Source organism: Benincasa hispida, chromosome 1 (assembly GCF_027475165.1).
Source record: "Benincasa hispida cultivar pf3 chromosome 1, pf3_genome.v1.1, whole genome shotgun sequence".
NCBI lineage: Eukaryota > Viridiplantae > Streptophyta > Magnoliopsida > Cucurbitales > Cucurbitaceae > Benincasa > Benincasa hispida.
Genome location: NC_143478.1, coordinates 21,544,150 through 21,571,283, shown reverse-complemented (window position 1 = coordinate 21,571,283; position 27,134 = coordinate 21,544,150). Strand labels below are relative to the sequence as shown.

The 27,134-nt window shown below is 33.4% G+C and overlaps 3 protein-coding genes and 1 long non-coding RNA gene across 8 annotated transcripts; 2 read left to right on the top strand and 2 right to left on the bottom strand.

Moving 5' to 3' along the window:
- Positions 1 to 1,145, top strand: LOC120093037 (uncharacterized). Its single transcript, XR_005486254.2, has 2 exons — positions 1 to 277; positions 401 to 1,145. It is a non-coding gene; the product is annotated as an uncharacterized LOC120093037 (long non-coding RNA).
- A 3,007-nt stretch (positions 1,146 to 4,152) lies between these two features.
- LOC120076190 (uncharacterized) lies at positions 4,153 to 9,155 on the bottom strand. 3 transcript variants are annotated; one of them, XM_039029958.2, is made up of 9 exons: positions 7,912 to 9,155; positions 7,378 to 7,471; positions 7,199 to 7,297; positions 6,388 to 6,483; positions 6,068 to 6,311; positions 5,778 to 5,993; positions 5,505 to 5,696; positions 5,069 to 5,417; positions 4,153 to 4,364 (listed from the first exon to the last, which is right to left on the bottom strand). In XM_039029958.2, the coding sequence occupies exons 5-8, from the start codon at positions 6,203 to 6,205 to the stop codon at positions 5,358 to 5,360; spliced, it is 606 nt and encodes a 201-aa protein (XP_038885886.2). In that variant the 5' UTR covers positions 6,206 to 6,311; positions 6,388 to 6,483; positions 7,199 to 7,297; positions 7,378 to 7,471; positions 7,912 to 9,155; the 3' UTR covers positions 4,153 to 4,364; positions 5,069 to 5,357. The 3 variants fall into 3 exon arrangements, with proteins under 3 accessions (XP_038885886.2, XP_090167842.1, XP_090167843.1); XM_090311716.1 differs by having other exon boundaries at positions 6,068 to 6,308; XM_090311717.1 differs by lacking the exon at positions 7,199 to 7,297 and having other exon boundaries at positions 6,068 to 6,308.
- A 143-nt stretch (positions 9,156 to 9,298) lies between these two features.
- Positions 9,299 to 20,175, top strand: OVA2 (tRNA synthetase class I (I, L, M and V) family protein). 3 transcript variants are annotated; one of them, XM_039037295.2, is made up of 22 exons: positions 9,299 to 9,537; positions 10,139 to 10,334; positions 10,476 to 10,630; positions 10,712 to 10,813; positions 11,130 to 11,199; positions 11,314 to 11,426; positions 11,667 to 11,735; positions 11,843 to 11,950; positions 12,303 to 12,453; positions 12,995 to 13,226; positions 13,457 to 13,743; positions 13,899 to 14,035; positions 14,387 to 14,534; positions 14,771 to 14,902; positions 15,289 to 15,417; positions 15,805 to 15,932; positions 16,024 to 16,188; positions 17,671 to 17,796; positions 18,383 to 18,456; positions 18,774 to 19,023; positions 19,168 to 19,347; positions 19,641 to 20,175. In XM_039037295.2, exons 1-22 carry the CDS (start codon positions 9,436 to 9,438, stop codon positions 19,878 to 19,880), a joined length of 3,294 nt encoding a protein of 1,097 aa, XP_038893223.1. In that variant the 5' UTR covers positions 9,299 to 9,435; the 3' UTR covers positions 19,881 to 20,175. The 3 variants fall into 3 exon arrangements, with proteins under 3 accessions (XP_038893223.1, XP_038893237.1, XP_038893243.1); XM_039037309.2 differs by having other exon boundaries at positions 9,305 to 9,537; positions 10,139 to 10,358; XM_039037315.2 differs by lacking the exon at positions 9,299 to 9,537 and having other exon boundaries at positions 10,218 to 10,334; positions 10,456 to 10,630.
- A 1,161-nt stretch (positions 20,176 to 21,336) lies between these two features.
- Positions 21,337 to 23,328, bottom strand: LOC120087797 (xyloglucan 6-xylosyltransferase 2-like). Its single transcript, XM_039044706.2, has one exon. It carries the CDS (start codon positions 23,051 to 23,053, stop codon positions 21,683 to 21,685), a length of 1,371 nt encoding a protein of 456 aa, XP_038900634.1. The 5' UTR covers positions 23,054 to 23,328; the 3' UTR covers positions 21,337 to 21,682.
- Between the last annotated feature and the right edge of the window lie 3,806 nt (positions 23,329 to 27,134).

Here is a 27,134-nt window from a genome sequence, read left to right as displayed (position 1 = left end):
TTTTAATTGGGGCAGAAAAAGTTCACTTTGAGCTTCATCTTTTTCCTCATTTTTTTCTCTCAAGGAGAACTCATTCACTTCACCGAAATTAAAAAGCAAGCTCACGAAACTCCGCAGTGATTCTCACCTTGAGAATAACAAGGTAATGTTGTGGTCATGTCCTCCTTGCCAAGTTTGTGATCTTGTTGTGGTGTTGTGTAGCTATGAACGGGAGAAGTAAAGGAGATATGTTCATGAACACTCATTGGAGAGGAAACGTGAAGAACGACTCTTCAAGGTTAAGTCCAATTTCATCCCTTTACTCTCTGTAATTTACCACATAAAGCATACTTAAAGGTGTAAGTTTCATCCATAGTTTTCGTCTCTCTGTTTAATTGAGTTTCATAAACGAATTTCTAAGATACTTGACGTTTTCACTCCGGAATTCCAAATCCCTTCACTAAGATGGGTACTTCGAGACCACCTGGGGCATATTCGTATAGCTGGTTTGAAGTTCGTCCCCCATTGCAAGGAGATGAAGAATCTGAAATTTAGAAATCAGATTGAAATTTGCAAGGATATGCTCTAGGCTTGAGAGTATTTCTTCTCTCTCGATCGTGAATATATTCGCTGAATCTGACTATTTGGAGATTTTCAATCTGATAATGATGGAGCTATTGATTTTTCTAAAGTTCCTTTTCGTGTTGCTCAGACAAAGGAGCGTGGTGATGCTTTATGGAGTGGCTGCCTTCTCTTATGTTTGTCGTTACCAAAATGTGTTACCTCATCATGTTGCACATATAGCTTTTGAGGTTCAGGAGTCTAGTGTTATCCAGTCTCCTTGTCCTAAGTGGTCTATACTACTTTTAGCTCAAGATGTATTCTTTTAGTCTGTTTGGGTTCATATAACAAAAAAAAAAAAAAAAGTGAGAAAGAGACCGAAAGAAGAAACTTTAATTTAAATAATATCATTTAATATAGGGTAATTGTTTTAAATGGTAAAACTGTTGGAAATATTTTCAAGTATAGCAAAATGTCACTGTCTATTAGTGATAGATCGTGATAGACATCTATCAATGGATGTAGGGATGGCTCGAGATCATATGAAGCCTTATGTAAAACTTTGATAGAAAGACCTTCATATATAAAATATTATCTAAAATTTATTTTTCTTGGTTTTTATGATGCAAAATTATATATTAACTTTTGATAATCTAAGCTCATTGATATATCCTTTTCAATGAATAATATGACCAATTTATTTAATCTTTCTTGCGACATTGTTGACCTTAAATAAAATCTAATTAATTTCAATTTTGAAAATCTTCTTCCAACAGAAGCAATCGTTACTGGTTTTATTAATAATATTCTATAAACAATATATGCATTTAGAAAAGCATTTACCCTTTTTTATATAATTTAATATTTTGATATGACAATTAATTTCATTTTGCATGACTTCTCTTAACATTTTTAATTAAAAAAATAAATCTAAACTGTTAATGTCAGAAAATGTATCATGCTTTAATGTATTTTCAAGATTAATACAATATCTTTTGAAATTATCATCATTTAATGATTTTAAAATTTTCATATCAAATAAGAAGTTAAATATATTTTCGTATACTTGAAATTGTTCAAATCTATTTTTAAGTGAAGAAACTGCTTGATCTATAATGTAGTAAAAACAATCAATTCTAAAATAATCTTTAGGTGATCGTTTTTCTTCAATGTTAGCATTCTCATCAATTTTTTTTTTCTTTGAGTCATTCTTTTTTCATGAAATATTGGTTGTGTTTCCATATCATTTGCAATTTCTTTAGCTGAAATCATAGCATATGTGAATCCATTTCTCTATATTTTTCTAAAAATTAAACTAAATTTTAATGTGATATAAAGCAATATCAATATGCATATCTTTATGTTGTAAGACTTTACTTACAGAACTCACAACAAATAAGATATCATACCATATAGTCATGCCTAACAAGAATTCAAAATTTTCAATTTCATAAGTAGCTAAACAATTAGCTTCACTTTTCACTTTAGGATCTTTATTAGTTTCTTCTAATTTTAATAAAGTGTCTCTTGTTTGAGGCACTTGAAAGCTTATTGTTGTAACACTTTCAATTTGACTTTTCCATTGTGTTTGTGACAATGGTTTGATAGTCAAGTTGGTTATCCGTTATGTGATCTAGCAAAAGTTTCTACCATTTGTAAATGAATAAAATAAAGAATAAATAACGTTGCACAACTCCAAAAAATGTCATAGCTCTATGACATGAGCTAGCCATGTTAGAAAGTACTAGATTGTGATTATGACAACCACAAGGTGTATAAAATGCTCTAGGATTTATTTCCAATAATTTTTTTTACACCTTGTTGTTTTCCTTTCATATTAGATCCATTGTCATATCCTTGTTTTCTTATATTCAATGTGTTTATAAGTACATCAAATAAATCTTTTCCAATAGTATCTTCAACTTTTAAAAATTCTAAAAAATATTTTTCCATTTTTATTGGACTTGTTGAAATGTGAACACACTTCAATATAAGAGATATTTATTCTTGATAACTTATATAAGGTGTACAACATAATGTAACCAAAAAATATTTTGCTTCTTTAATTTTTCAATAATTATATTATTTTATTCCAAGTCCTACTAATTGTATGAGTTCATTTTGTATATTATATCCAAGATAATGATAATGGATTTCTTTATTTTGAATACGATGAACATGTTCTTGCATTATTGGATCAAGTTAGACATTCATTTCAATTAACCTTAAAAATTTTCCATTATTTCTTGATAAGTTTTTCATTACTTCCTCAAAATTCTAAATTATTTTTAGCAAGATTTTTAACAACGACAATAATTCATGTTAACACTTTATTCCAACGTTTCTTTTCTTATTAATTAATTTTTGAACATCTTCATCAATTGTTTTATTTTTTTAACAATCTAATTTGTAAATCAACCCAAGCATTCATATTAGATATGTGTTCATTACTAGTTTCATGACTTTTAAGCCGAGAACTAAGATTTTTCCAATCATTAACTCCTTCATTAACTAATTGAACTATATTAGATCCAGTACTAAATAACTTACAACAAAAACAATAAACTTTATCAAAATCCTTTGAGTAAACTAGTCATTTTCTATTATATTTTTCATCATGAGATAATTTTTTACTATAATGAATATTAGAAAATTTTCTAGAATTTTCATCTTTTGGAAAAATTAAATGACTTTCTCTAATGGGACCTTTTTCTACCAATAGTCAATTAATTTAGAATCAATATTTTTCCATCTTATGAGATCATACATAATATTCAAAATGCACCATGCATGTCTCATTATCATTACTAATATCATCATTGTTTTCTCTTTTTTCACTTTCCTCCTCGCTCTCTATTTTTTTTTCCGTTCAAGTTTATTTGATTACGTGCTTCATTTTCAACCATATAATTATCTACTACTTTTGTTTCACCTTTCGATTTTTCTATACCTATCATTTGTTCTATTATTTCATCAGTCTTATTGCTTTTACTTTCAATAACAAATTTATCGAAAGCACCTTTTTGAGATTAATCAATTTTTCTACTTTTCTTTTCTTCTTGAGCTTTTCTTATCCAGATTCATATTTTCTAGTAGACATATTGATATTCTAAGTATGCAAATATAAACAAATCTTAGATGTTAAAGATATTGAACAATCAATAATATCAATACAAGAATGTGACTTCTCCCGACGTCACATTTCGTCAGAAAAGTGTGAAAAATTCGTCGGGAGAGCCTCTCCCGACGAATAAACGGTCGTCAGGAGTTTGATAAGGAGAAACCCGTCAGGAGAGGATCTCCCGATGCACTTCTAACGACGTCAGGAGTTATAGGGGAACTCCCGACGCACATGTAGTGCGTCGGGAGTTTCAAGAACTGCTGACGCCGACCCATAACTCCCGACGCTGTTCGGGCGTCAGGAGTTCTCCTATAGCCCTCGACGTCATTTGTGCGTCGGGAGTTCCACCATAACTCCCGACGTGGTTTTAAAGTGCGTCGGGAGATCCTATATGCGTGGGGAGTATTAAAATTTAATATATCGTTTGTAATGTTTTAAAATTACATCTGAAAACCTGTAAAACATATTAAACCAAATAAAAATTCACATAATTAAAAAACGAAAATGAATTCCATATTATAACAAGTAAATAAAAAATTATAATATCCACACGAAATCGATACTAGAAATTACAATATCCAAACGAAGTCGATAAACATTCATATCACAAATACATAAAAGAAGTAAAATCAAAACAACATCTAGAACACGTCTCAAACACAGCATCTTCAATAATTGTTCCAGCTCATCTCCGAATAGTATTCTACAATAAAACAAAAACATTGAAATGTTATATCGATAAACATCCACAACACGTTCAAACTTCAATACGGTACATCAAACTTCGTAAATATTCATAAATACACAAAATAGCCAAGTTCAAGGACAAGACGGGTGTAATGAAACTCTACCCACCCCCCACGACAAACATGGAACCTCCCGGACATAAAAAACACACAAAACGAGTGAACAATGACCAACACATATAAAACTGAAATTCGTCCCAAAAATGGTTTATCTCAACCCCTCCCCCCCTCCCACAACACATTAAACTTCATAAATCTTCATAAATACACAAGATAGTCAATTCGAAGGACAAGACGGGTGTAATGAAACTCCACCCATCCCCTACGACAAACATGGAACCTCCTGAACATAAAAAACATAAAAAACGAGTAAACAATAACCAACACACATAAAACTCAAATTTGTCCCCAAAATGGTTTAACCCAATCTCAACCTCCCTCCCTCCCTCCCTCTCACAATACATTAAACTTCGTAAACATTCATAAATACACAAGATAGCCAACAAAAAACACATTAAAATCCAGTTGTTTGGCTACCATAACTGCAGGATAGCCAACAATTATTTAATTATCATAAAGCTACTTAATACATAACTAAACTTTGCTACCATAACTGCAGGATAGCAACATATTAGACAACTAAATAATGTAGTAATCATACCTAATTTGATGGGTCTCCTCTATGTGATCGTATCATGTCTTCAATCAATTTTTTCATTTCTTCCATTTGTCTTGCATGATCCTCTTGCATTTTTTTCTGAACGTCTTCAAGTTCCTTAATCCTCGACTGAGACTGTTGGAAATTGGCTCTCAATTCCTCCATTCCCGCCTCTGTTCCTTGAGTAGATGACGAGCTTGATGAGATACTACTCCTTCTTGACTTAGGCTTAGGGCCCCAACCTAGGCCTTTTAAATATCCAGGTCGTCTACCCAAAATCGTCTCACATATTTCATCCCCTGTTAGTGGTTGAGAACCTTCTAGAGTGGGGCTGGATTGTAAACATTTGATGCTAGACATAATAATTAAATGGGTAAGAACAAGCGACTAAAGTTAAAAGTGAAAAAAAAACACGATAGTAAAGCAAAAAAAATGTTACATGTGCATTTTCAGCTTCTTCGTTCACAAACTTGTCACCTTTAGAGTGTGTTTCCCTAAATAGGTCAACACGTCCTATTTCTCGACCCTCTTTTGCCTGCAACTCTGCCTGAATTTTCAGGAATGACTTCGATCCACCTACGTGGTCGAACGGTAATTTCTCTCTATTCTTCCTGTTCGTCACAGACATTTCCTACATTTGAAGAAAAAAAATATGTCAATAGTGTGATGTATTAGTAAATGCAGCAAATGGTACACGTCATAAATATTCTACCTGAAACGCTTCACTCTCGAAGCTGTCACACAAAAAGTACCAATCTTCTGGCCTATTTTTAAGCCAACTAGGCAAATTGGCATGTGCTTGCTTAGGACCTCCACATTTTCTGTAATGTCTGTGCAAATTTGCTTTAAATTCTTTGAAGGAATTTTGCATTTGATGTTCTATAAAACGGTTAAGTCGTTGACTGGACAGATCAAGTTCAAAATGAGCCTACAAAAGAGGGAGGGAAGAATTAGCATAGATGATGTTCATGACTGTAAAAGAATAAACTTATAATTACTTACCAATAATTGAATTTTATTCAATTCTATGAACTCGTTTGGAACCTCAGCAAAAGTACGACAACATACTGGAAATGTATATCTCACGGCGATGCCGATCGTATTACTAAATCGTATCGAATGTTGAGATTTCGGTTTCATCTCCCCCTCATTTATCACGATTGTAATTCTCCCGTGTTTTTGGACATATTTTTCCAACTCGATGTTCCGTGAATGCTCTCGCTTTTTCCAATTGGATGCTGAGCTACTATCGGAAGAATAAAAATTTTAAAACAGTTTATGATGTATTTCAGTTAACAGAAAATATTTCAAAATATATTAACCTGAAGTATCACCCACAGAAGATACCGTGTTGCCTAGATATATCTCCTGGAATTCTTCATCAGTCTCTTGTTGCCTATTAGGGGTTGACATCGTATCTATACAAACACAAAAAAGAGAAAACAATATTAAATTAACAATAAATACGTGTAAGCTAGAGAAAAAGAGAATTGAGTAGATACATCATTACTCATCATCGTAATCTAATTCAAATTATTCATCAACACTTAAACTGTTATTGAGAGATAATTATTCTTCATCATCGTTGTTTATGAAGTCATGATCGCCATGTACAATAATTGGTCTTTCCATAATTGTAGGATCAACGTCAATTCTGCATAAAATAACCTCCTTAATGGTTTCATCCACTCGGACACCACCAACAATTTCTAGTAAATCTAATTGTGCGTTTTCAACATCATCCACTTCCGGTACATCCTATATTCGTTTATTTTGGACTACTTGAACAACTTTCCAATTGCTACCATGTTTGATGTCATCAATGTAAAAGACTTGTTGTGCTTGGATAACAAAGATGAAAGGCTCATCGACATACCAAAAGTGTGATGTATTGATCAATTTGTATCCTAAATCCACATGTGTCCTATTACTTTTGTTGTTATCTGTGTCAAACTATCTACACTTCAACAAGAAAATGCGTCTTCTGTTCGCATATTGGAAATCTAATACTTCATCTACAACACCGTAGAAATTGTTATCCACACTTGTGTTCTCACTGATCTCCCCGGCCACTAGGACTCCACTATTTTGTGTAGCTCGGCAATTATCACGCTCTACAGTGTGAAACCGTACCCCATTAACAATGCATCCATTGTAAGAATGCACCTCAGACGAAGATCCCATTGCAAGTGAAAAGAATGAGATATCTTCTCTCTCGCGTCGTTGTAGAACCTATAATTAATTATACATTAAAAGTGACTACGAAAAATGAATCATCCCTCAACTGTTGCCTACAAAATGACTATGTATACCTGAGATTTGAACCAATCAGGAAATTTGCGTTGATGTTTTATATATAAGTCAGAGGTGCTTTGAGCTTCACGTCGAATTAACCTCAAATGTTGCCTACAAAATTGATCATTTTAACCTCTTCGAAATATTAAATCATGCATGCTTAGGCTCCAAATAACCAACATCATATGATATGTTTGTTATAAAATTACTCTAACAATTTCAGAGAATTATAAAACAAATATATTCTGCAAAAGTGACAGATATTAATGGGCATGATTTGTACAAAAAAAATCAGAGAAGATTTTAATGGACATGATATTAATGTGTATGATTTTAATGGGCATGATTTGTACAACAATTTCAGATATTTAACAAAAGTGAATACAATATTGAAACACATTTTAATGGGCATGATACTAATGGGCATAATTTGTACAACAATTTTTGAGTATTAACAAAAACGAATACAATATTGTTAATAGGCATGATTTGTACAAAAAAAAAGTGAAATAATGATTTAAATAAATATACAAGATAAATGAGAAGATTACCGGCGAGGAGATGGCGGCGGCGGGTAGTTGATTAGGGGAGCGGTGGAAAAGGCGGAGGAAAAATGGGGAAAAAATGAGAGAAAAATGGGAGAGGGAGGGTAAGGAGTTGGTGGAAAAACACTAAAGGGAGAAATGGGAGAAAAATGGGATGGAAAAAATAGGATGGGAAAAATGGAGAAAATGGGAGGTAAGGTGTAAAAGGATGGGAAAATGGGGAGAGGGAGGGAGAATGGTGAAGAAAAATGAGAAAAATGGGAGAAGGAGGGAAAAATTTGAGAGGGAGAGGAAGAAAAAGCTTGGCGGCGCCGATTGGGGAGGGGGGGGGGGGGTTGGGAGATGGGGTTAGGATTTTATGAAAATGGGGAAAAAAATGGGGGAGTGGGGAAGAAGAAGGAGTCTGGTTTAAACCAAACCCCTCTCCTGTTGCTGCCCGACGGACGTCGGGAGATCCGTTTTACGTCGTCGGGAGAGACCGTCTCTTCCGACAACCTAACTCCCGACGCTCTATTTAGGCGTCGGGAGAACTCTTTTTTCTTGTAGTGTATGAAATGATTTTTTTTTAAAAAAAAAAAGTAAAAGAATTTGAAAGGAAAAAAACTTGGAACTTTAAAGCAATTGAATTAAGTTGAGGAAATGATTTTTGCCCTAGCAATTGATAATCAAACTTGGACTCGCGAGGCCACAAAGAATATCGATGAAAATCTGAGAGATTTAGAAAGTGAGGGAGAATTCAACTTAAAATAAATCTAACCTACCCTACATAATATATTTACGAGGGAACTAGAATGGTTTTAGTTTAAAAAAAAAAAAGAAAAAAAATATGAAAGGTCTTCAACTCTTATGAGAGTTTTGAGAGAGTTATATTAATGATTGAGATTTAAAAAAAATTGAAAGGAATTATGAATAAAAAGATAAAAGGTTAATAAATTTGAAATGTCCAATCAAAATTAAGAGAGCTTATAAGCCCATTTGATTTTTTTTAGTAGTTTGTATTTTCAATATTATAATTTTTTTTATAAAAAGTAACAAGTATGTTATTTTATATTTTAAATTTAATTTCATTAAAAATTAAATTAAATAGATATCAATATAATATATATATGTGTGCGCACTCAAAATGTGAGGCTTTCTAAAATGGAGGCCTTAGGCGATCGCCTCACTCGCCTATAGCTTAAGTTAGTCATGAATAGACGATAGACATCAACTACACTTACAGATGTCTATTGCAGTCTATCATAAATAGATAATGACATTTTTCTATATTTATAAATAAATCGATTTTTTTAAAAAATTTAAGAATAGCCCTTAATTATCTCGTTTCATTTTTTTTTTCTCATGGAAAATCGATATTTCTATAAATAATAACAACAACAACGTCATTTAATATTGCCCTGCGTTAATTTTCAAAATGTTTGAAGATTAAGTTTCCAAGGAACAACAATGCGTCATTTTTACAAAAACCCAATATTAGTTTCCTCTCTCACACTTCCTATCGCTCCGAGGATGAAGAGGTTCTCCAAATGAATGGAGGCCAATATGCCGCTGTATGCCTCGTTTGCCGCCGGCTCTTCTGCATTGAAGTGCAAAGAAGCCACCAAATCTTTCATTCAAACCTCTTCTTATACAGTACAATTTCTCTATTCCCCTCTTTATCTCTCTGTTTGAATTACCAAGCATTCTACTTCGAAAATTCAAGAATGATCCCTTCTTTATTTCTATCTATTTGTGTTGATTTCTCGTTTTTGTTTGATGAAAGAAGCTTTAATGGAGTTATTTCAGTACTTCATATCCCTCTTGTTGAGTTCAGAGAGTGCAGTGGTTAAATTGCTTATGTTTGTTCAGTGCGTTTGTATTGGAAATTGTTCGGAATGCGTCTTTTTGTGTTTGAACTATTGCTCCTTTTATTGGATTATCTTATAATATCAGGTTTCAATGTTGATTATGATTCAATTTTGATATACTAATGACATTTGATTCTGCATACTTCTTTCTGTGTCTCGGTAATTGCTTACTGCAATCTCGTGAAAAAACCTTGGGGGTGTATAACTTAAGCTTTTTGGTCTGAAAGAAAAATAAAATAAAATAAAAATTTCTTTGAAGAGGTACTTCTAGCTGTTCAGTTAAGGAAAATGGTGTTTACCCTCATCGATCAACTCATCTGTGACCGTATTCTTGAATGTGAATTGCTGGTGCTTTATGTCAATGTATTCATGTTTCATATTTCCAGGTATTATCACAAGGAATTTCTTCAACACTTAGGAGAAGTTATATTTCTTCGTTTCGTTTTAGAGGGAGCTCTTCGGCAAAAGTATTTACTTTCTTGAGCGTCACACATTACTCTACTTATTTAAATGATGAATTCCTACCTTCCTCAAAGAGAAGGTCTAGAGGGCCCGTTATGGCAGCAAAAAAAGCATCTAAAGGTGCATAGCCTCGGCAATTATGTAGTACATTTCCCTTCAAACCCAAGCTTGTGATTTTAATGAATTTCACGATTTCGTGAATGAGTTTTTTTGTTTCTTCAATAAAGTTTTTGATTGCTAGGATTGTTTGGGTTTGTTTAGAGACAAATGAAGGAGATGGAAAATACAAGCATACTGTTGATCTGCCAAAGACTACATTTGGCATGAGAGCAAATTCTTTGGTTAGGGAGCCTGAAATTCAGAAGATTTGGGATGACCATCAAGTGTTCAATCGAGTTGTTGAAAGAAATACTGGAGTATGTTTCATAGTCTTCTTGGGATATCTTTCCTTTTTCTGTCCTATTTGCAAGAACTTATTTGCTGATATCTGGTCTCAGGAAAACTTCATTCTTCACGATGGTCCTCCATATGCCAATGGAGATCTTCACATGGGCCATGCTTTGAATAAGATTTTGAAGGATATAATTAACCGTTACAAGGTTAGAATATTATTCTTAGCCATACTTCGTTAAATCTAATAACATGCCAGAAAAGAAAAAGAAAAAAGAAAAGAAGAAAAAGCTGGAATATGTTGATATTGTTTGTCCGTATTCCTGGTAAATATCTTCAACACCTCTTACTGAAATTCAGTTGAGATTCAGTTGTAGTTTATTTACGGCCAGAATTTTTACATTTAATTACAACTCGTTACCCCTGTAACAGCTACTTAGTTTTTGGAAGAACAAACTCCTTGCTTTCCATTTAAAAAGTTTCTAACCTGTATTTCTTTTTCCTTTTATTTTCTTCTCTCAATAGCTTCTTCAAAACTATAAAGTTCGTTTTGTGCCTGGTTGGGACTGCCATGGTCTACCAATTGAGTTAAAAGGCAAGTATATTTTCCATTAGTTAGCCTCCATGATAACTTTTTGCTGAGGGAGCAGCGTCTCAGGTCTTTAGGGACAAGGATAAAGAAATTTAACTGTAATCTTGAGTTACTCAGTTCTGCAGTCATTGGATAAAGAAGCCAGGAAAGATCTTACCCCAATTAAGTTGAGAGACAAGGCAGCCAAGTTTGCTAAAGCTACGGTGAAAGCTCAGATGGCATCGTTTAAGGCAATTTCCTCATCACCTCAATTTTATTATTTCAATGCTAATTATTACTTGTGTCATGTTTAAGTGATTAATCTGTATATGATAATTTTAGTTCATCTCGACACTATTATCTATGCAAGAAAGCTCATCTTTGATATTTTCTGAGTACTGGGTTTAGTATGTCATGGGAGTTACTCTTCGTAGAAAATGTCATGACTCTCTTGTTTTAAATTTCTCTAAGTATACTGTTCAATTTTGCAGCGCTATGGCGTATGGGCAGATTGGAACAATCCATATCTAACTCTCAGTCCAGAATATGAAGCTGCCCAGGTAACTATTGCTTGCATTCTAGTGTTCTACTTTCTATGTGGTTCCCTTGCGCACTTTGTTCCAAAATTGAACTCAATAGTTTTGTGTTTGTATCTTTTGTATGTTAGATTGAGGTATTTGGTCAAATGGCCATTCAAGGATATATCTTTAGAGGGAGAAAGCCAGTTCACTGGAGCCCCTCATCACGAACTGCTCTTGCAGAGGCTGAATTGGAGGTAAATCAACTGTTGAAGCATGGGAACATGAACCAATTAGATAAACTTCAGTTGTGGAACGTAGCCTTATGGTTCATTGATTTTAGTGTCTTGTGGATCTTTTCCTTCCTGCCTCCACCTATTCTATTCTTGTGTATAGGAGCTAATTTTCTAGGTTCGGTTTTATTTTTTTATTTTTTTAAAAAAATGGATGTTTAAGAAACCTATTGCTTTTAAAAACATTATAAATCATACGGATAGTCATTTACCACTTTGTACACTAATCTATATTTCATGCTGCTTCCGATCATTTGCTCAAATTTGACAATATCTTCTTCTTTTCCTGCCCTACCTGTTTGATGATTGCATTCAGTACCCTGAGGGGCATACTTCAAGAAGCATATATGCTATTTTTAGATTGGTGAAGGAAGGTCCATCTTCAGGCGGTGTGTTACAAGAGTTTCTCCCAAACTTGTGCTTGGCCATATGGACTACAACTCCCTGGACTATTCCAGCCAATGCCGGTTAGTTTTTGTTTGTGTTACAGTGGGAGCAATGTGGTAGTGGAGTTGTAGACTTATTTCCGTATGTCTCTGAATTATATTATTATTTTTTTATTCTGATGATAAATATACTCCATTTAGAAAATGGAGAAAGGTTTACTGAAATAGAAAGGGGAACAGTTGGTTTATCAACAAATAAAGAAGTTAATGATAAAGATTTCTAATCCATTTGAATAAGAAATAAACTCATTTTTCTTGTTGTCCTAATCCCAAGAACAAAAAGTAATTTTTTTTTCATGTTTATAAGGCCCTCGAAGCCGTATGTTCCACTTTTACGTGTTTTTGTTTTAATTTTTTAAATATCTTTTTAGTGTCTGGCCTGGTTGTGTGCACCTTTGGCTATTCTCATAGGATAACCACATGATCCTACTCCATTTGGACTCTTACATGGTCTTTAAAATGATTTTTTTTTAGCTAAAAGTCATCCTCTTCGAGGACTTGAGCGGTCTATCTTTACGTTTATATGCATTTCTAACTTTTTCTCTCACTGTTTTGTGATTAGCTGTTGCTGTCAATGCCAAGCTTCACTATGCCATAGTTGAATTGCTGACACCATCGGAAGATGTCTCCTCTTTTACTGGAAATAAAAAGAAAAAACCTGGGAATATTCTGAAAGAGGAGAAAAGGCCTTTCCTTGTAGTAGCATCAGATCTGGTGCCAACTTTGGAAGCAAAATGGGGTGTGAAGCTAGTTGTCAAGAAGAAATTATTGGGTTCAGAACTTGAAAATTGCAGGTTTCATTCTTTCCCTAAACAATGAGAAGGAAAAGTGAAAACGAGAGTTTCCTTCTTATCAAGTGAATTTTCTTCCTAAAAAAACTTGTAGGTTTCTGATTCAATTGGAAGAAGTCTAAAAATGTGGTAAATTATTGTTTGTTGTTGTATGAATCCTATCTCTTAATAATTTACCCTAGTCAATTGACGTGAATGTGTGAACGAAGCATCAAATCTATTGTTTTCTTCAGATACATCCACCCAATTGATAAGAGGGAGTGCCAAGTTGTTATTGGAGGAGATTACATTACAACCGAGACAGGAACTGGGTTGGTCCATACGGCTCCTGGACATGGTCAGGAGGATTATGCGACTGGTTTGAAGTATGGACTCCCCATAATATCTCCTGTAGATGATGATGGGAAGTTCACTGAAGAAGCTGGCGAATTCAAAGGGCTTGATGTCCTTGGGGATGGCAATACTGCTGTTGTCAAATATTTGGATGACCAGTTCTCACTTATTTTGGAAGAAGCGTATGGTAAGGCATTCAACCCCCTCTAACCGCCCCAAAAGAAAAAAGAAAAGAAAACAACTCTCCCTACAAAAAGGAGAACAGAAGATGATTTTAATCCCTATCAGGGTTTTTTTTTTTTGTTAAACTATTTGGTTTCAACATGTCATCTCTTCATACAGAACATAAATATCCATATGATTGGCGAACGAAGAAACCAACAATTTTTAGGGCAACTGAGCAATGGTTTGCATCAGTGGAGGGATTTCGCCAGGCTGCTATGGATGCTATTGGTGAAGTGAAGTGGATACCTCCTCAGGTATTGATGTTAGAATTGCATTATTGTATACTCCTGGTGCTTGATTCAAATATTTACATCTCTTTAGTTAAAAAAGAGAGAGAGAGAACAATGTGTCTCCAGTTTGAATGTGGTTTTTCCATGCCATGATTTCAAAATTTGTTTTAACATTTAAATCACCGCAGATTGATGGTTCATATATGCGTGTCTGCTATAATTTTGAATAGGAAGTTCTTTCCTGTATTCTTTCTGTTTCTTCCCAACTCAATGCGCATTTAACTGGTGCCCCTATTCAATAATCAACCATCAATGTAAGCCATAATGCTTTTTAAGCTATCTGATTACTGATGCCTTGGGAGAATGGATGTCTAGGCTGAAAATAGAATCTCTGCAATGACCTCAAGCCGCTCTGATTGGTGCATATCTCGGCAAAGGACATGGGGTGTTCCAATACCAGTCTTTTATCATACAGAAACAAAAGAACCTCTTATGAATGATGACACTATAAACCACATCAAGTGTAAGATTTATAAGGACTTATTATGACTCAATTTCCTTCCTTTGACTATGTTTTTACTTCTAACAGCTCTATACTGTAATGCCACTGCCCATCATAAATTTTAATGTTTTATGCTGAACTGCTAGTTCAGTCACTGTTTGCTACCCTCTCACTTTGATCTACCAAGACAATTGAGTATTGCTACATCCTTGAATAGATATTTTCATGAAGTTTTATACGTATTGTTTGTTTGGCAGCAATAATAGCCAAAAAGGGTAGTGATGCTTGGTGGTATATGACAGTAGACGATCTTCTTCCTGATAAATATCGAGATATTGCATCTGAATATGAAAAGGGGACCGATACAATGGATGTATGGTTTGATTCAGGTATAATAGTGTCCCTGTTAATGAAATTATCAAATTTAAATGTTTCTAACATGTTTTGCAGTAGAGTCAACTATCATTTTTATCTCCATATACTTTTTCTTTATTGGATTTGGATTCTGAGGTCCACTTTATTATTTTAAAATAATTCTTTAAGATGAAAGGCCAGACAGCCTCTAAGAAAAAATAAAGTGAACAGTAATGTTACTAGTGACAGTTCCTGCTTACCTTGCAACAAATTTATCGATGCAAGTCAGTGGCATAATTTTAAGCCACTCAAGAAAAAATGCTCCAGCAGTTATTATAGTTAGATCTTTTTTTTCAAAAGTCATACCGGTGCTGTTAATTTGTTGCTGGATGCTATTGTAAAATTTCTCTCTTTATTTCAGGCTCCTCTTGGGCAGCAGTATTAGGGACAAGAGATGGATTTAGTTTCCCTGCTGATTTGTACCTTGAAGGTACAGATCAGCATCGTGGCTGGTTCCAAAGTTCTTTGTTGACAAGCATTGCCACAAAAGGTGTTGTGAATTATGAACGTCCTTTCTTTTTCTGCCTTGGAATAGTAATGCTGCTCTATACTCTTTTGTAGAAGTAATTTCGTGACCAATGCTGGTTATGCGATTCCTATCTAAATGATGTTTAGAAGTAACAAACATGACATTTTGCTGTACCTCTACCTTCCATTCTTGTCTAAATTCAGGTCAATCATGAAATTAGTCATCTTTTTTCATACAAGGAAACAAACATATTTGAGGTTATAAATATTTTGATGTGATCTTTTCAAGTTGGCCGGTCAATTGCTGTTATATATGAAAATCTTTTTCTTTCAACATTTATGCATAACAGAATCAAATCTATTTTGGAGCTAATCCGATTTACAAAATTTTGGATTTTCTTTGGAACAGGAAAGGCTCCATATTCCAGTGTCATTACTCACGGATTTGTTTTGGATGAGAAAGGTCTGAAAATGAGCAAATCTTTGGGTAATGTAGTTGACCCTAAGGCTGTGATTGAAGGAGGAAAGAATCAAAAGGTTCAAAATGTTGCACTGTGATATCTGGTTCCTCACTAACAGTGGCTAGACTAAATCCCTTGGATACCTTGTTTTTGTCTGTATCTGGCAGGAAGCCCCTGGCTATGGAGCAGATGTCCTGCGCCTTTGGGTTTCTAGTGTGGACTACACAGGTGATGTGATGATTGGTTCTCAAGTTCTCCGTCAAATGTCAGATATATATAGGAAACTGCGAGGAACATTAAGGTTCCTTCTAGGAAATCTGCATGATTGGACAGTAAGTTCATTCTAATCATATATGTTATTGTTATCCTTAGCTTATTAAGCCTTGTTGGAGAGAGAGGATGCCTTGTAGGAGAGAGAGGACTTATGGTCCATTCTTTCGTTTTTCTTTTATCCCTTTCCTGAAAGCATCATTTAGATTAGAAATTCTTTCTTCTCCTCTCTTTCTGTATCAACGTAATAATAATCACGTTTCTATTTCCCCTGACTCCCCCTTTAGCATCAGATCAGAGGAAATTGATTGGCCTAGCACTTCAGAAGTTCAAAATGAGTCAATTCTGGAAGAAACCATACTTGCTGACCTAAATACCCTGTTTCAAACAGGGGAGGAACCTGCTGCCGAGAATAATTTCTCCAACCCTGCCCTTCCAGCCCTTAATTCAGCCCCTTCTGACCTCCCACCACACCTTCTGAGCTTAGTCACTGAATGCAGCTTGTTATTGGACTAACATTTGGTTGAAATTGTATTTGATCTCGAAAAGATGAAGATTGTTTCATGGAACACTAGAAGACTCAAAGACATTAATAAAAGATTGGCCCTTAAACGATTCTTAAAGAAAATTAACCCTTCAATTGTGTTAATTCAAGAATCCAAGAAAGAAAATTTTGATGCAAGCTTCATTAAATCTTTATGGAGTCCTAAAGAAGTTGATTGGGAATTTGTTGAATCTTTTTGGTGCTTCGGGTGGGCTGTTAACAATGTGGGACACAAGCCTAATTTCAGTAATAGAAACCCTCAAAGGCGGTTACTCTCTCTCAATTAAGTGCAACACTAATTGCAAAAAGACTTGTTGGGTTACTAATGTATATGGGCCAGCCGATTATAAAGAAAGAAAGTTTGTGTGGGAAGAACTTCTATCCTTGGTAGCTTATTGTGAAGATGCATGGTGTATGGGTGGCGATTTTAATATCACAAGATGGGCACATGAAAGATTTCCCTTGGATGCCGCCCGTCGTCAAGCCTTCAGCTACATTATGCTTTTTGTTTTCCAAATAGCCTCCTCCTGGTGCCTCCTCTCCGATCCTTTCCATGCCTACAGCCTTTCAGACTTCAACCTCAATTGGGAGGCCTGTATCTCAACCCCTCCCAACGGACAGCACTAAAATCCTCCAGATTTCCAGACTCCAGCAACGCATATTGAACTTTTTATACATTTTTATTATTTTCAGGTCACTGTTTTGGCTTCATCCTTAGTTTTTTCACTTTTGTTGTCTCTTTAGGCTTTGTCCTCTTTTTGTAACCTTGTTCTCTTATCTCTCAGTCATGGGATAGAATTGGATATGATGAGGATGCTAAGGGAGTGTCAACCTAGTTGAGACGTCCGGGTGCATCTCCTGATCCTTTCACAAGCACTTGTATTCTCACTTTGCTCTTTATATAACTCTCTTGTACTTAGAGCTTTCGTTCATCTTTATTTATTAATACAATGAATCGTTTCCTTTAAAAAAAAAAAAATAATCACGTTTCTATTGACAGGAGGAAAATGCTGTACAATATCAGGATCTTCCAAGAATTGACCAGCATGCTTTGTTTCAGCTTGAAAATGTCATTAATAACATCAGTGAAAGCTATGAAAGCTATCAGTTCTTTAAGATTTTTCAGGTGACTTTTTTTTTTCTGATGGCCTTATTATTTTATTCATCGACTTCTAGTTATTATCAGCCATAATTTGGTGGCAAGTGTTGTGAGAATAACTCAAATGGCCATGTTTTGGAAATAAACCTGACAGTATATGCAAGATTATATTAACTTTAGAAACCAATCTATTCATAAAGCTCTACCTCCTAGCTGCTGTAACTTTATGGAAAAGTTGAATTCTTATCCCCATGTTTGGGCTTACATTTAATAATTGTCACGGATATCCTGGAAAAGTGTCATCCAATGGAAGCTTAGATTCAGCCTCTGGTTCCTAAAGGCTTGATCTATATTTGAGGTCTCTTCCGGCTTATCAATGACATTAATGGCATTTTCGACATGATTCTGTGAGGACTTATACATGGGGAATGCCACCCAACGAAATATCTGAAAAAAAAAAAAGAGTTTAATTATGACTTGTTGCTTCATTATCAATGGTGTAAAAGTTTTGTGGTCTTCTGAAATCTATTTTGCTTTCTAGAGCTAAAGGTCGAATCCTGGGTAATTTGTATATTTTGTGGAAATTTGACCATGGGACTTCTCAAATTTTCAGATCATACAACGGTTTGTAATTGTCGATCTATCAAATTTCTACTTTGATGTTGCTAAAGATCGGTTGTATATTGGGTAAGTTTTCTCGTACCTTAAAAGCCGACTCTCTCTTCTTTCCAATTGATTATTAGAACTTTTTACATGTTGATGCTTTCCTTGTGAAGTCATAGTAAGTTTCGACTGTTTATTGTTCATGGTCATGGAAACCAACTGAAGTTAGAGCGTCATGGCACTTTTGCTTGCAGAACTGTAGTTCTCCATCAAATTTTAGTGTAGCTGCAACTGCATACTGTCCCTATAAATTGATTACAAGTGTCCCTTTTTATCTTATTTAGTACATATGCAAGGGGTTCTTTTCTTTAAGCAAATGCTCATCTTGTCGACAATTTCAGGGGATCCACGAGTTTTACTAGGAGAAGTTGTCAGACAGTTCTAGCAGGGCATATCGTTTCCATAACAAGAATAATTGCTCCAATATTGCCTCATTTGGCTGAGGATGTGTGGCAGAATCTACCCTTCCAACATACAAACGATGATGGTTCTGTTGCCAGATTTGTCTTCGAATCAAGGTGGCCAAGCTTAAATAAGACTAGTCTCTCTCTTCCCAAAGAAGAAATTGAATTCTGGGCAAATATTCTCGAGGTATTTAATTGCTTTACGGTTATAGAAGTTTTGATAACAGATTTATAAACAAGGTTCATGGTGACTGTATGTTTACGAATATGAAAACTAATTTGTAGAACCTCAGATTTGGAGGTTGCTAACCATTTAGCACTTTGATCACAGCTAAGAACCGAGGTGAATAAAGTCTTGGAGGCTGCTCGAACTGGAAAGTTGATTGGTTCAAGCTTAGAGGCAAAAGTCCATCTCCATACCCCAGGAGATGATCTGGCTTCTAAGTTATGTGAAATGTGTGAATCCAACCATGATGCAGACACTTTGCAAAGAATATTTATTACATCTCAGGTATCCTAATAGTGTTTTTCTTTTACCGAAGGTGTAAACTGTAGCTTATTTGGTTCTGCATTTTAAGTGCAATGATTCAATTGTATTATTCTCCCTTGCATTGAGTTGAAGGACGTGCATTTCATTGTATATCGATATCATGTTGTTCTAGCCTCTGACTTTGTGGTTGTTTCTTCCGATTATCCTTTTGCTGAAAGATTATGAATAGATTTTGTGTCCCCGTCCAGTTTTTATAATCTTCAGCCTTAGCAGAACATTGTGATAGTCATGTTTTTCGGAAATGGCATATACAGGTTGAGGTTCATCGATCCATAGAGAATGAACAGATAGAAAACATACCATACGCTGGAGAGTGCCTCATTGAAGGCAGCAAAGTCCGGATTGGTGTGTCCCGTGCTGAAGGTTCTAAGTGTGAAAGATGTTGGAACTTTTCGCTACAAGTAGGATCTTTCCCAGAACATCCAACTCTCTGCAAGCGGTGTTTCGATGTCGTTGCTAACCGCTCAGAACCAGCTATGGCAGCAGTCAGCTGAGATTCCTGACGACATAGGTCTGACCGTATATTGATTTTGACAAGAGTGCCATTCTTCACCCGGTGCTTACCCTCGCTAACGATGAGAAGATACAATGATGGAAATGTATATTATTTTCCATTAAATTGTATTGATGACATTAAATTATGATGCATTTTTTGAGTAGGCCCAGACTTTAATTATACAGCTTAGCTTTAGCCCTTGTGATGTGCTATGGACCACAGCAAATGATTTTCAGCTGAAGAATTTAGCAAAGGCAAAGAGAAGTAGAAATAAATAAACGAATGCTCTTTAACCTCGTGTTTTTATTTATTCATTTTTTTTAATAACTCCTTAATCTTTGGCTGTGGTAAATTTAATATCAGGACGTTGAAATGAAATATTTTATTCTCTCGTTAAATTCTAAAAAGCTAGGTTTCTATATTAATCAATTATTTGTTAAATCATGTCAATTCAATTGAAATTTATATACCAAATACATTACTAGGATTAACTAACCTAATGTTTAAATCATTATTATTTCGTGAAAAAATCAACCTATACCAATGAACTAATAATTGTATCATATAAATCTTAATCTTATCGAAGTATCAAGAGAAATTATTATCGTAAATTTTTTAAAGATAGAGAAGATGACAAGATAAAAAAAATAATTGAAATTTACTGAAAAATTCAAATTTTATTCATTAAAACCTGTTTTATTTAGATCGGAAAAAATGCAATATTTGATTCTGTATTCTTCTCTAATTTACATTACTTATAACCAAAACTTTAATATATGGTTAAAAAAAATATTAAAAAAATGATTTAGATATGAAAATTTAAAGTTTAAATTATAATACCATAGTTGATTTAAAATTTTAATTGATAGCCTCAAAGTTTAGGGGGGTAAGCTAGGAATTATATTTATAAATCAGCTCAAAAGTGCCATTATTTAATCTCTTTTTTATCATTCAAAACTGAGGTTTCTAACATATAAGCTCTTCAATTAGTCTCTAATAATCATGAACATTGAGATAATAGGCAATTGCAATTATTACCACGAATAAAGTTAACAACAAAAAGACAGAGCTGGCTTTTATTGTTTTCATTATTAAAGATGTATGGTAATGAATTTTTATTATACAAATAGATAATATAAATTTTTATTTTACCAAGTTTGGTGTCTTTCAACTACTTGATTTTGTGCCTACGTTTGAATATTCTTGTCCTTGGATTTGGGCATTTCATTAAAGTAATTTTTGAATCTTTTATCAGTTAAATTTTGTATAATCCATTTGTAATAATTGCAACACATGTGGATGAAATTGAAAATTTGAAAAGATAAATGAGGTGATGGGTAAAAAATGAAATCCCACTCCCTAAACAGAAATCTGAAGCAATAATATAACAATCAATACTGAAAGCTACCACTAGAGGTGGTTGAGAAGACAATGAAATATTATTGATGAACAGATTTCTTCATGAACTCTCCATATCATTCATTACTCTTTTCATAATCTCTCAGATTTTCCATTACATAAGTGTTGACCTAAGAAAGAAAGCCCTTCTAAAAATCAATGAAATTTAGACATTAATAACACAGTTTTTGTTTTTTAACCCCAAAAAAAAACAAGTTTACAAATCTCCAATATTATCGGTAACTGATAAATAAATACCAAAACCATACAATTTTGAACACTGTATTACACCTTTTCAAAGAACAAGCAACAGCCCCCAACCCCACCAAAAGGCAACTCTATATTGCATTTAAAACAACCATCCAACCATCCCTTGTAAATTTTCAAGCATTTCCATGGCTATCAAGAAGTTGTTGATGATACCTTTACAGCTTTGAATGCTGGATGAAGCAACCCGAGTTCATCCTTCACCTCCAATGGATTGCTCGTATCGTTTCGAACTCGCTTCACTCTCCTGCTAGCCAGTGACTTGTGTGTAAAGCCATAGATTTGTAGAATCTGGTTATCTCCAAAGTTGAATGCTCTGTCCATCTGTTTCAGGCATCTTTCAACCGGGTAATCTCCGAACTTCCCACACGGTTTGCACCCGACGAAATGGGTTACGAGAGGCCACCGGTGATCGCCGAGACCTGGATGATGATTCTCGATCATCTCCTCATACCGGTCCACCAAAATGCCCCAATATCCGTGCAAATAGTATGCATTCTCAAGGTATACCTTCTCCCCCCATTGATCCCTCTGTGTTGCCAGCAAATACACCATAGCTGACTGATCATCAGCTTCGAAAACCGGCCTGTCCTTCAGCTCTCTGGTCAAGATCTTCCCAGCTTCATCTCTAACCTTCCCTTTGGGCCCCATCGGTGCCCAAGCGTCGAGAATGTCGAGCGACCACTGGCAATTCCTCAGAAGAAAACTTCCAGTATTCAACCCAATCCAATTTTTCTGATCATAAACCATCTCATTCCATCCGTGCATCACAAAGTTATGATCCTTATACCTTTCCCATGGAACCTCAAAAGCCATATCAGTGAACATAGCATCACTGTCCATCCACCATAAGAACTCAATCTCCGGGTGGGATAGCAAAAGCTTCCTAATCAATGGAAGCTTAGCCCAGAAACCGGCCATTTCAGCATCAAGAAGCGCAAAATTGTAAAAAATCTCAATCCCATGAAGCCTACAGTAATCGATCTTGTTCTTAATCGATTTCAAAAGGTAATGATCACCAACAGGATTCTCACAGGGCTTTGGGGAGGACCCAGTAACCAAAAGAACTCTAGGCTTATTAGGTCGAATGAAATTAGGAAAATCAGGGTTGTTCTTCAACCATTCAGCTCGTTGTTGATCCCAATCAGAGATTTTAGGGCCAAGACTGTAGGGTCTACTCGGATCGGGCTTCTCATCCTCACCTTCATCCACCAAAATCTTCGAAATATCAAATGTAGCGTAATTATTGGACTGGTCGGCCGGCTTGGTGGTAGTTTCCGGCTGAGCCTCTTCCAGAACGCGCCGAGGTTCAACGCGGCGGCCGCGAGAGGAGAAATGATTGCGGATCTCGTTGAAGTCCTGCTCGGGAGTGCCGAACTTGCCAGCGCCGACAGTGCCACGGAGGACAACGACGGTTAGGAAGAGACATAGAACGGTGACGGCGCTGTGGCGGAAGGCCCTCTGGATCCGGCGGAGGCGGGTGGGGCCGAGAATACGCTCAATCATGGTTCTGAGAGTCCGGCGAGGGGGATTGAGGGGGAGGAGAGCCTTGAACGGAAAGGGAAGAAGGGATGAAAACGAAGAAGGAGCGGCAATGGAGAATTGAAAATTGGATCTGGAAGGTGGAATCGACAGAGAAGAGGGTTTTGCGGAGTCGGTGGAAGAAGGCGAAGAGAAGAGAAGAGAAGGATCTGAAAGAGCAATAAAATCGATTTACAAAGAAAGCGCTTCCTTGTATTCAGACAAATACTTTTTTTCGCCTTCTTTTTTTCTTTTCTTGTCGTATATCGCTATATCTAATTTCGTAATTAAATTAAGGATTTTTTTGCCTATCGCCAACGGGACCCACCTTTTTTTTTTTTTTTAAAAAAAAAATTATTATTATTGTTTTCTTTACTTTTCCTTTTCCTTTTTTATCCTTTTATTTTATCATTATTTTTCTCTTTTTTCTATTCATCTCCCTTTTCTTGAGTTATCATTTTCTCCCTTTACGTATGATATTCAATGGACTATTAAATTTTATTGGTAAATATAACTTTTGGTTGGTTCTAAAGTTTTAAAATATTACATTTTTTACTTCCAATTTTGAATTTTGAATTTCAAAAGTTACTATCTTACACTTTAGATTTTAGTTTTATTTTAATTTGGTCTCTAAATTTCAAGATTTACACTTTTAAGTTTGATTTATCACTAAATATTCACTTTTCATGTATTAATATTATTAATTAATCTTAGAAATTAATAGAATTATAACTAATTAAGTTTCACTATTTTTTTATCATTATTAAAATTAAATGTAAAATTTAACTTCAAATTTATTTTAAATTAGGTTGAAGTGAGTGTGTATTGAAAAATCGAGATTTGAAATGTAAAATTTGAAACATAAGGATCAAATTGAAATAAACTCAAATCTCACAAATAAAATTGTAACATTTTAAAATTTAGAGACTAAGATGAAATCAAACTCAAAACTTAATGACCGAAGTCATATTTGATAAGGTTTCTCATCATATCTTACAATGATTTGCATCATTCTAAAAACAAAAACAAATTTTTAAAAGTTTTTTTTTTTAGTTTTCAAAATTTGGTTTGGTTTTTTAAAACCAATGGTAAAAAAGTAGATAACTAAAAAAGATATTTAGAACTAGAAGTAATGTCTTGACTTAATTATAAAAAAAATATATAAAAAATTAAATGGTTACTCAACGAGACTTAAATGCGTAATATTTTGAAACTTAGACTAAATGAAAATTATACCAAAAACTTAAAAACCAAAAAATGTTTATTATCGAAGTGATTATTGAATTTAAATAGATATTTTAAAAGTTTTAAGATTCACTAATTAAACAAAATTAAGAATTTAAAAATTAAAATAGAATCAACTCTATATATATGTATATAAAATATGCATATATACGTGCAACACATGCAGTCAACTATTAGTTTTTCATTCTTTATTTAACATAAATATAAATTTTACATTGAAATTCAACTTTTATCAAATAATTTCAAATGAAATAAAAATGTCAATGAGATTTTTTTTTTTGGGAAATTTCATATTCAATTTTGTAATGGTTGAATTGAAAAGGAATAAAGATAAATATTAGAGAAAATATCAATTTATATCCCTAACCTTGAGATTATATCGGTTTAAATCATAACTAATAATTGTATCAATTTAAATAATAATTTTTGGTGTTTTATTAATTTAAATTATGAACTTTATGAGTTGTATCAATTCAAATTCCAAACTAATAAGTATATTAATTTAAACCATGAATTTTCATAAATATATTAATTTAAGCTTTGATCATAAGTGTATCTAAATAAACATAATGATTCGTTTAAATTGATATAATTATAAAAGTTCAATGTTTAAATTGATATATTTTATGAAAGTTTAAGATTTAAATTAATACAATTATTAATTTAAAGTTTAAATTGATACAACACATCAAATTTTGAATTTAAATTGATATAATTATTAATTTAAAATTTAAATAGTTAAAACTCCTAAAATTTAGAAATATAAATTGATATTCATAAAAAAGAAAAGAAAATAATATGGAATGTCGGAGTAAATCAAATAAAATAAATTCCTAAAAACTTTTTACATTTTCAAAAAGCAAATAATAATAAACAAGAAATTAATTTGTTTTCTTAAGGTAAGAAAAAGAAACATAGCATATGGTTAAGGGGCCCACATGAGGTGATATTATATGGGACACATTAATTAAATTCATATTTTTTATGTGGCAAATAACCTTAGTGAGGCCAGCTATAAATATGTGGGATCCAACTAAAGTCAAAGTCAAGTGGTCGATTGCTTCACCATTAACGCGGCATTTGGCACCTCATTATTACTTTTATATATTATTTTTTTTACTTAGATCATGCTTACAATTCTCCAAATCACGATCTATAAAATAAAATTTATATTTATATTACAATTGAAATTGTAATGAAGAGTAGTACCCTAATTTTATAATTTTTTTTATATAGGCAATTTAAACATCTAATTTTTAATCGAAAATATATATTTAAACATTTGACTAATTATTGATAATTAACAACAAATTCGTCAAATCAAAACTTATAGTAACACAATTATAAATATACCATATTTATTTGTATTTGGTTTTTGTTTTAAAATTTTGAGATTTGTATTTATTTGATCTCTAAATTTTTAAAATCGATGTTTTAAAATTTACATATTTACTAGATATAATATTAAAGTAATGAAAGTAAATTTATAGTTTAAATAAAATAAAATAAAATAAATAAAAGAGTGGGATAAAAGAGTAAATTAGGGAGGCATTTACTCATAGAACGTAGGGATTGAGGTTTAGTTTGGTAAAAAAAAATCACGAGGTTGATAGTATAAATATTATGCCAATTGAGCTATGCTCTTGTTGCCAATAATATTAGATTTTTCCCACAAGTAAAATCTAAAATTTTGAAGTCACTTTGGTCAAATACGGGGGATAATTCAATGGTATACAAGTCAAATCTTACAAATATATATAAAGTCAAATAAAATAAAACTAACAATAATTATTTATTAAAAAAAACTTGCACACAAAATCTCTTCCCACCGGTTTGGAAAATGTTCTCATTTCCATTTTTTTCATTTTAATTTTAAATAATATTCTCGAAATGATTTTTGGACTTAGGTCCATAACAAAAGTTAAAAGAAAAGACTAACGAAAAAAATAATGAATTTTAACTTTTATTTGTAAAAATAACAAATCATCATTTCATTCATAAAAATATCAAAATAAAATATAAATGAATTTATAAAAGTCTAAACTATCTCAGCTATACAAATGAGATTGCAATTGACTTATTAAGAAATATTTGTAATTACATTGTAATTAAAACAAACTTCTACAGACTATCAGTTTGACTAGGCACTTCTACAGACTATCAATTTGACTAGGCTCTGAGCACTGAGCACTGCACCAGTCTCTTTTTCAACCAAGTTGCCACCATTTTATGCTTGGTCTACCTTGTCACAATGGCTCGTTAGGAATCACTTTGGAAAAAAGAAACTTTGCGAGTTGAACTCTTGGTCGATGGTCGATTAAGTCGAGTTTTTCATCCATGCACCAATAGATTTAATAGATTTGATTGGTTAAGTCAAACCTCCAAAATAGATTTGTCGTCGATTGAGAACAAAAAAATAAAATCATTAAGAAATAGATAAAAACTGAAAAATTAGATAAAATAAAATTTGAAATTGAAGATAAGATCAAATATGATATTTGAAAAAACAATTATATTCGATTTTTAAAAAAGATTACATTCAATTTTTAAAATTCAAAAGTGTAAGGAGATAATTTAGGAGAAAATATTTATGCTAAAAAATCTGCCAATGATATAATTAGTTGTAGCATAACTGAAAATTTAGATGGGGCATTTTAGGGTTAAATAAAAATTAACTACACTGTAAAAATTAATTACGCTGTAATTCTAGGTTTTTGTTGTCATCAAGGATCTTTTGAAAGTTTTTTGCTATACTTTGTGATGAGATATTTATGTTACCTACAATTAGTTTCCAAACTACACTCAACAAATACAATAAACT

What these genes read in the sequence shown, in the direction of transcription:
- LOC120087797 (XM_039044706.2), bottom strand. Translation starts at nt 23,053, where the DNA reads ATGATTGAGCGTATTCTCGGCCCCACCCGCCTCCGCCGGATCCAGAGG.
- OVA2 (XM_039037295.2), top strand. Translation starts at nt 9,436, where the DNA reads ATGGAGGCCAATATGCCGCTGTATGCCTCGTTTGCCGCCGGCTCTTCT. An exon ending in TTGTTGAAAGAAATACTGGA is followed by an intron (nt 10,631 to 10,711) that starts GTATGTTTCATA and finishes ATCTGGTCTCAG; the next exon opens with GAAAACTTCATTCTTCACGA. An exon ending in TTGCAGAGGCTGAATTGGAG is followed by an intron (nt 11,951 to 12,302) that starts GTAAATCAACTG and finishes GATTGCATTCAG; the next exon opens with TACCCTGAGGGGCATACTTC.
- LOC120076190 (XM_039029958.2), bottom strand. Translation starts at nt 6,205, where the DNA reads ATGAAACCGAAATCTCAACATTCGATACGATTTAGTAATACGATCGGC. An exon ending in TGAATAAAATTCAATTATTG is followed by an intron (nt 5,994 to 6,067) that starts GTAAGTAATTAT and finishes CCTCTTTTGTAG; the next exon opens with GCTCATTTTGAACTTGATCT. An exon ending in TCGAGAGTGAAGCGTTTCAG is followed by an intron (nt 5,697 to 5,777) that starts GTAGAATATTTA and finishes CTTCAAATGTAG; the next exon opens with GAAATGTCTGTGACGAACAG.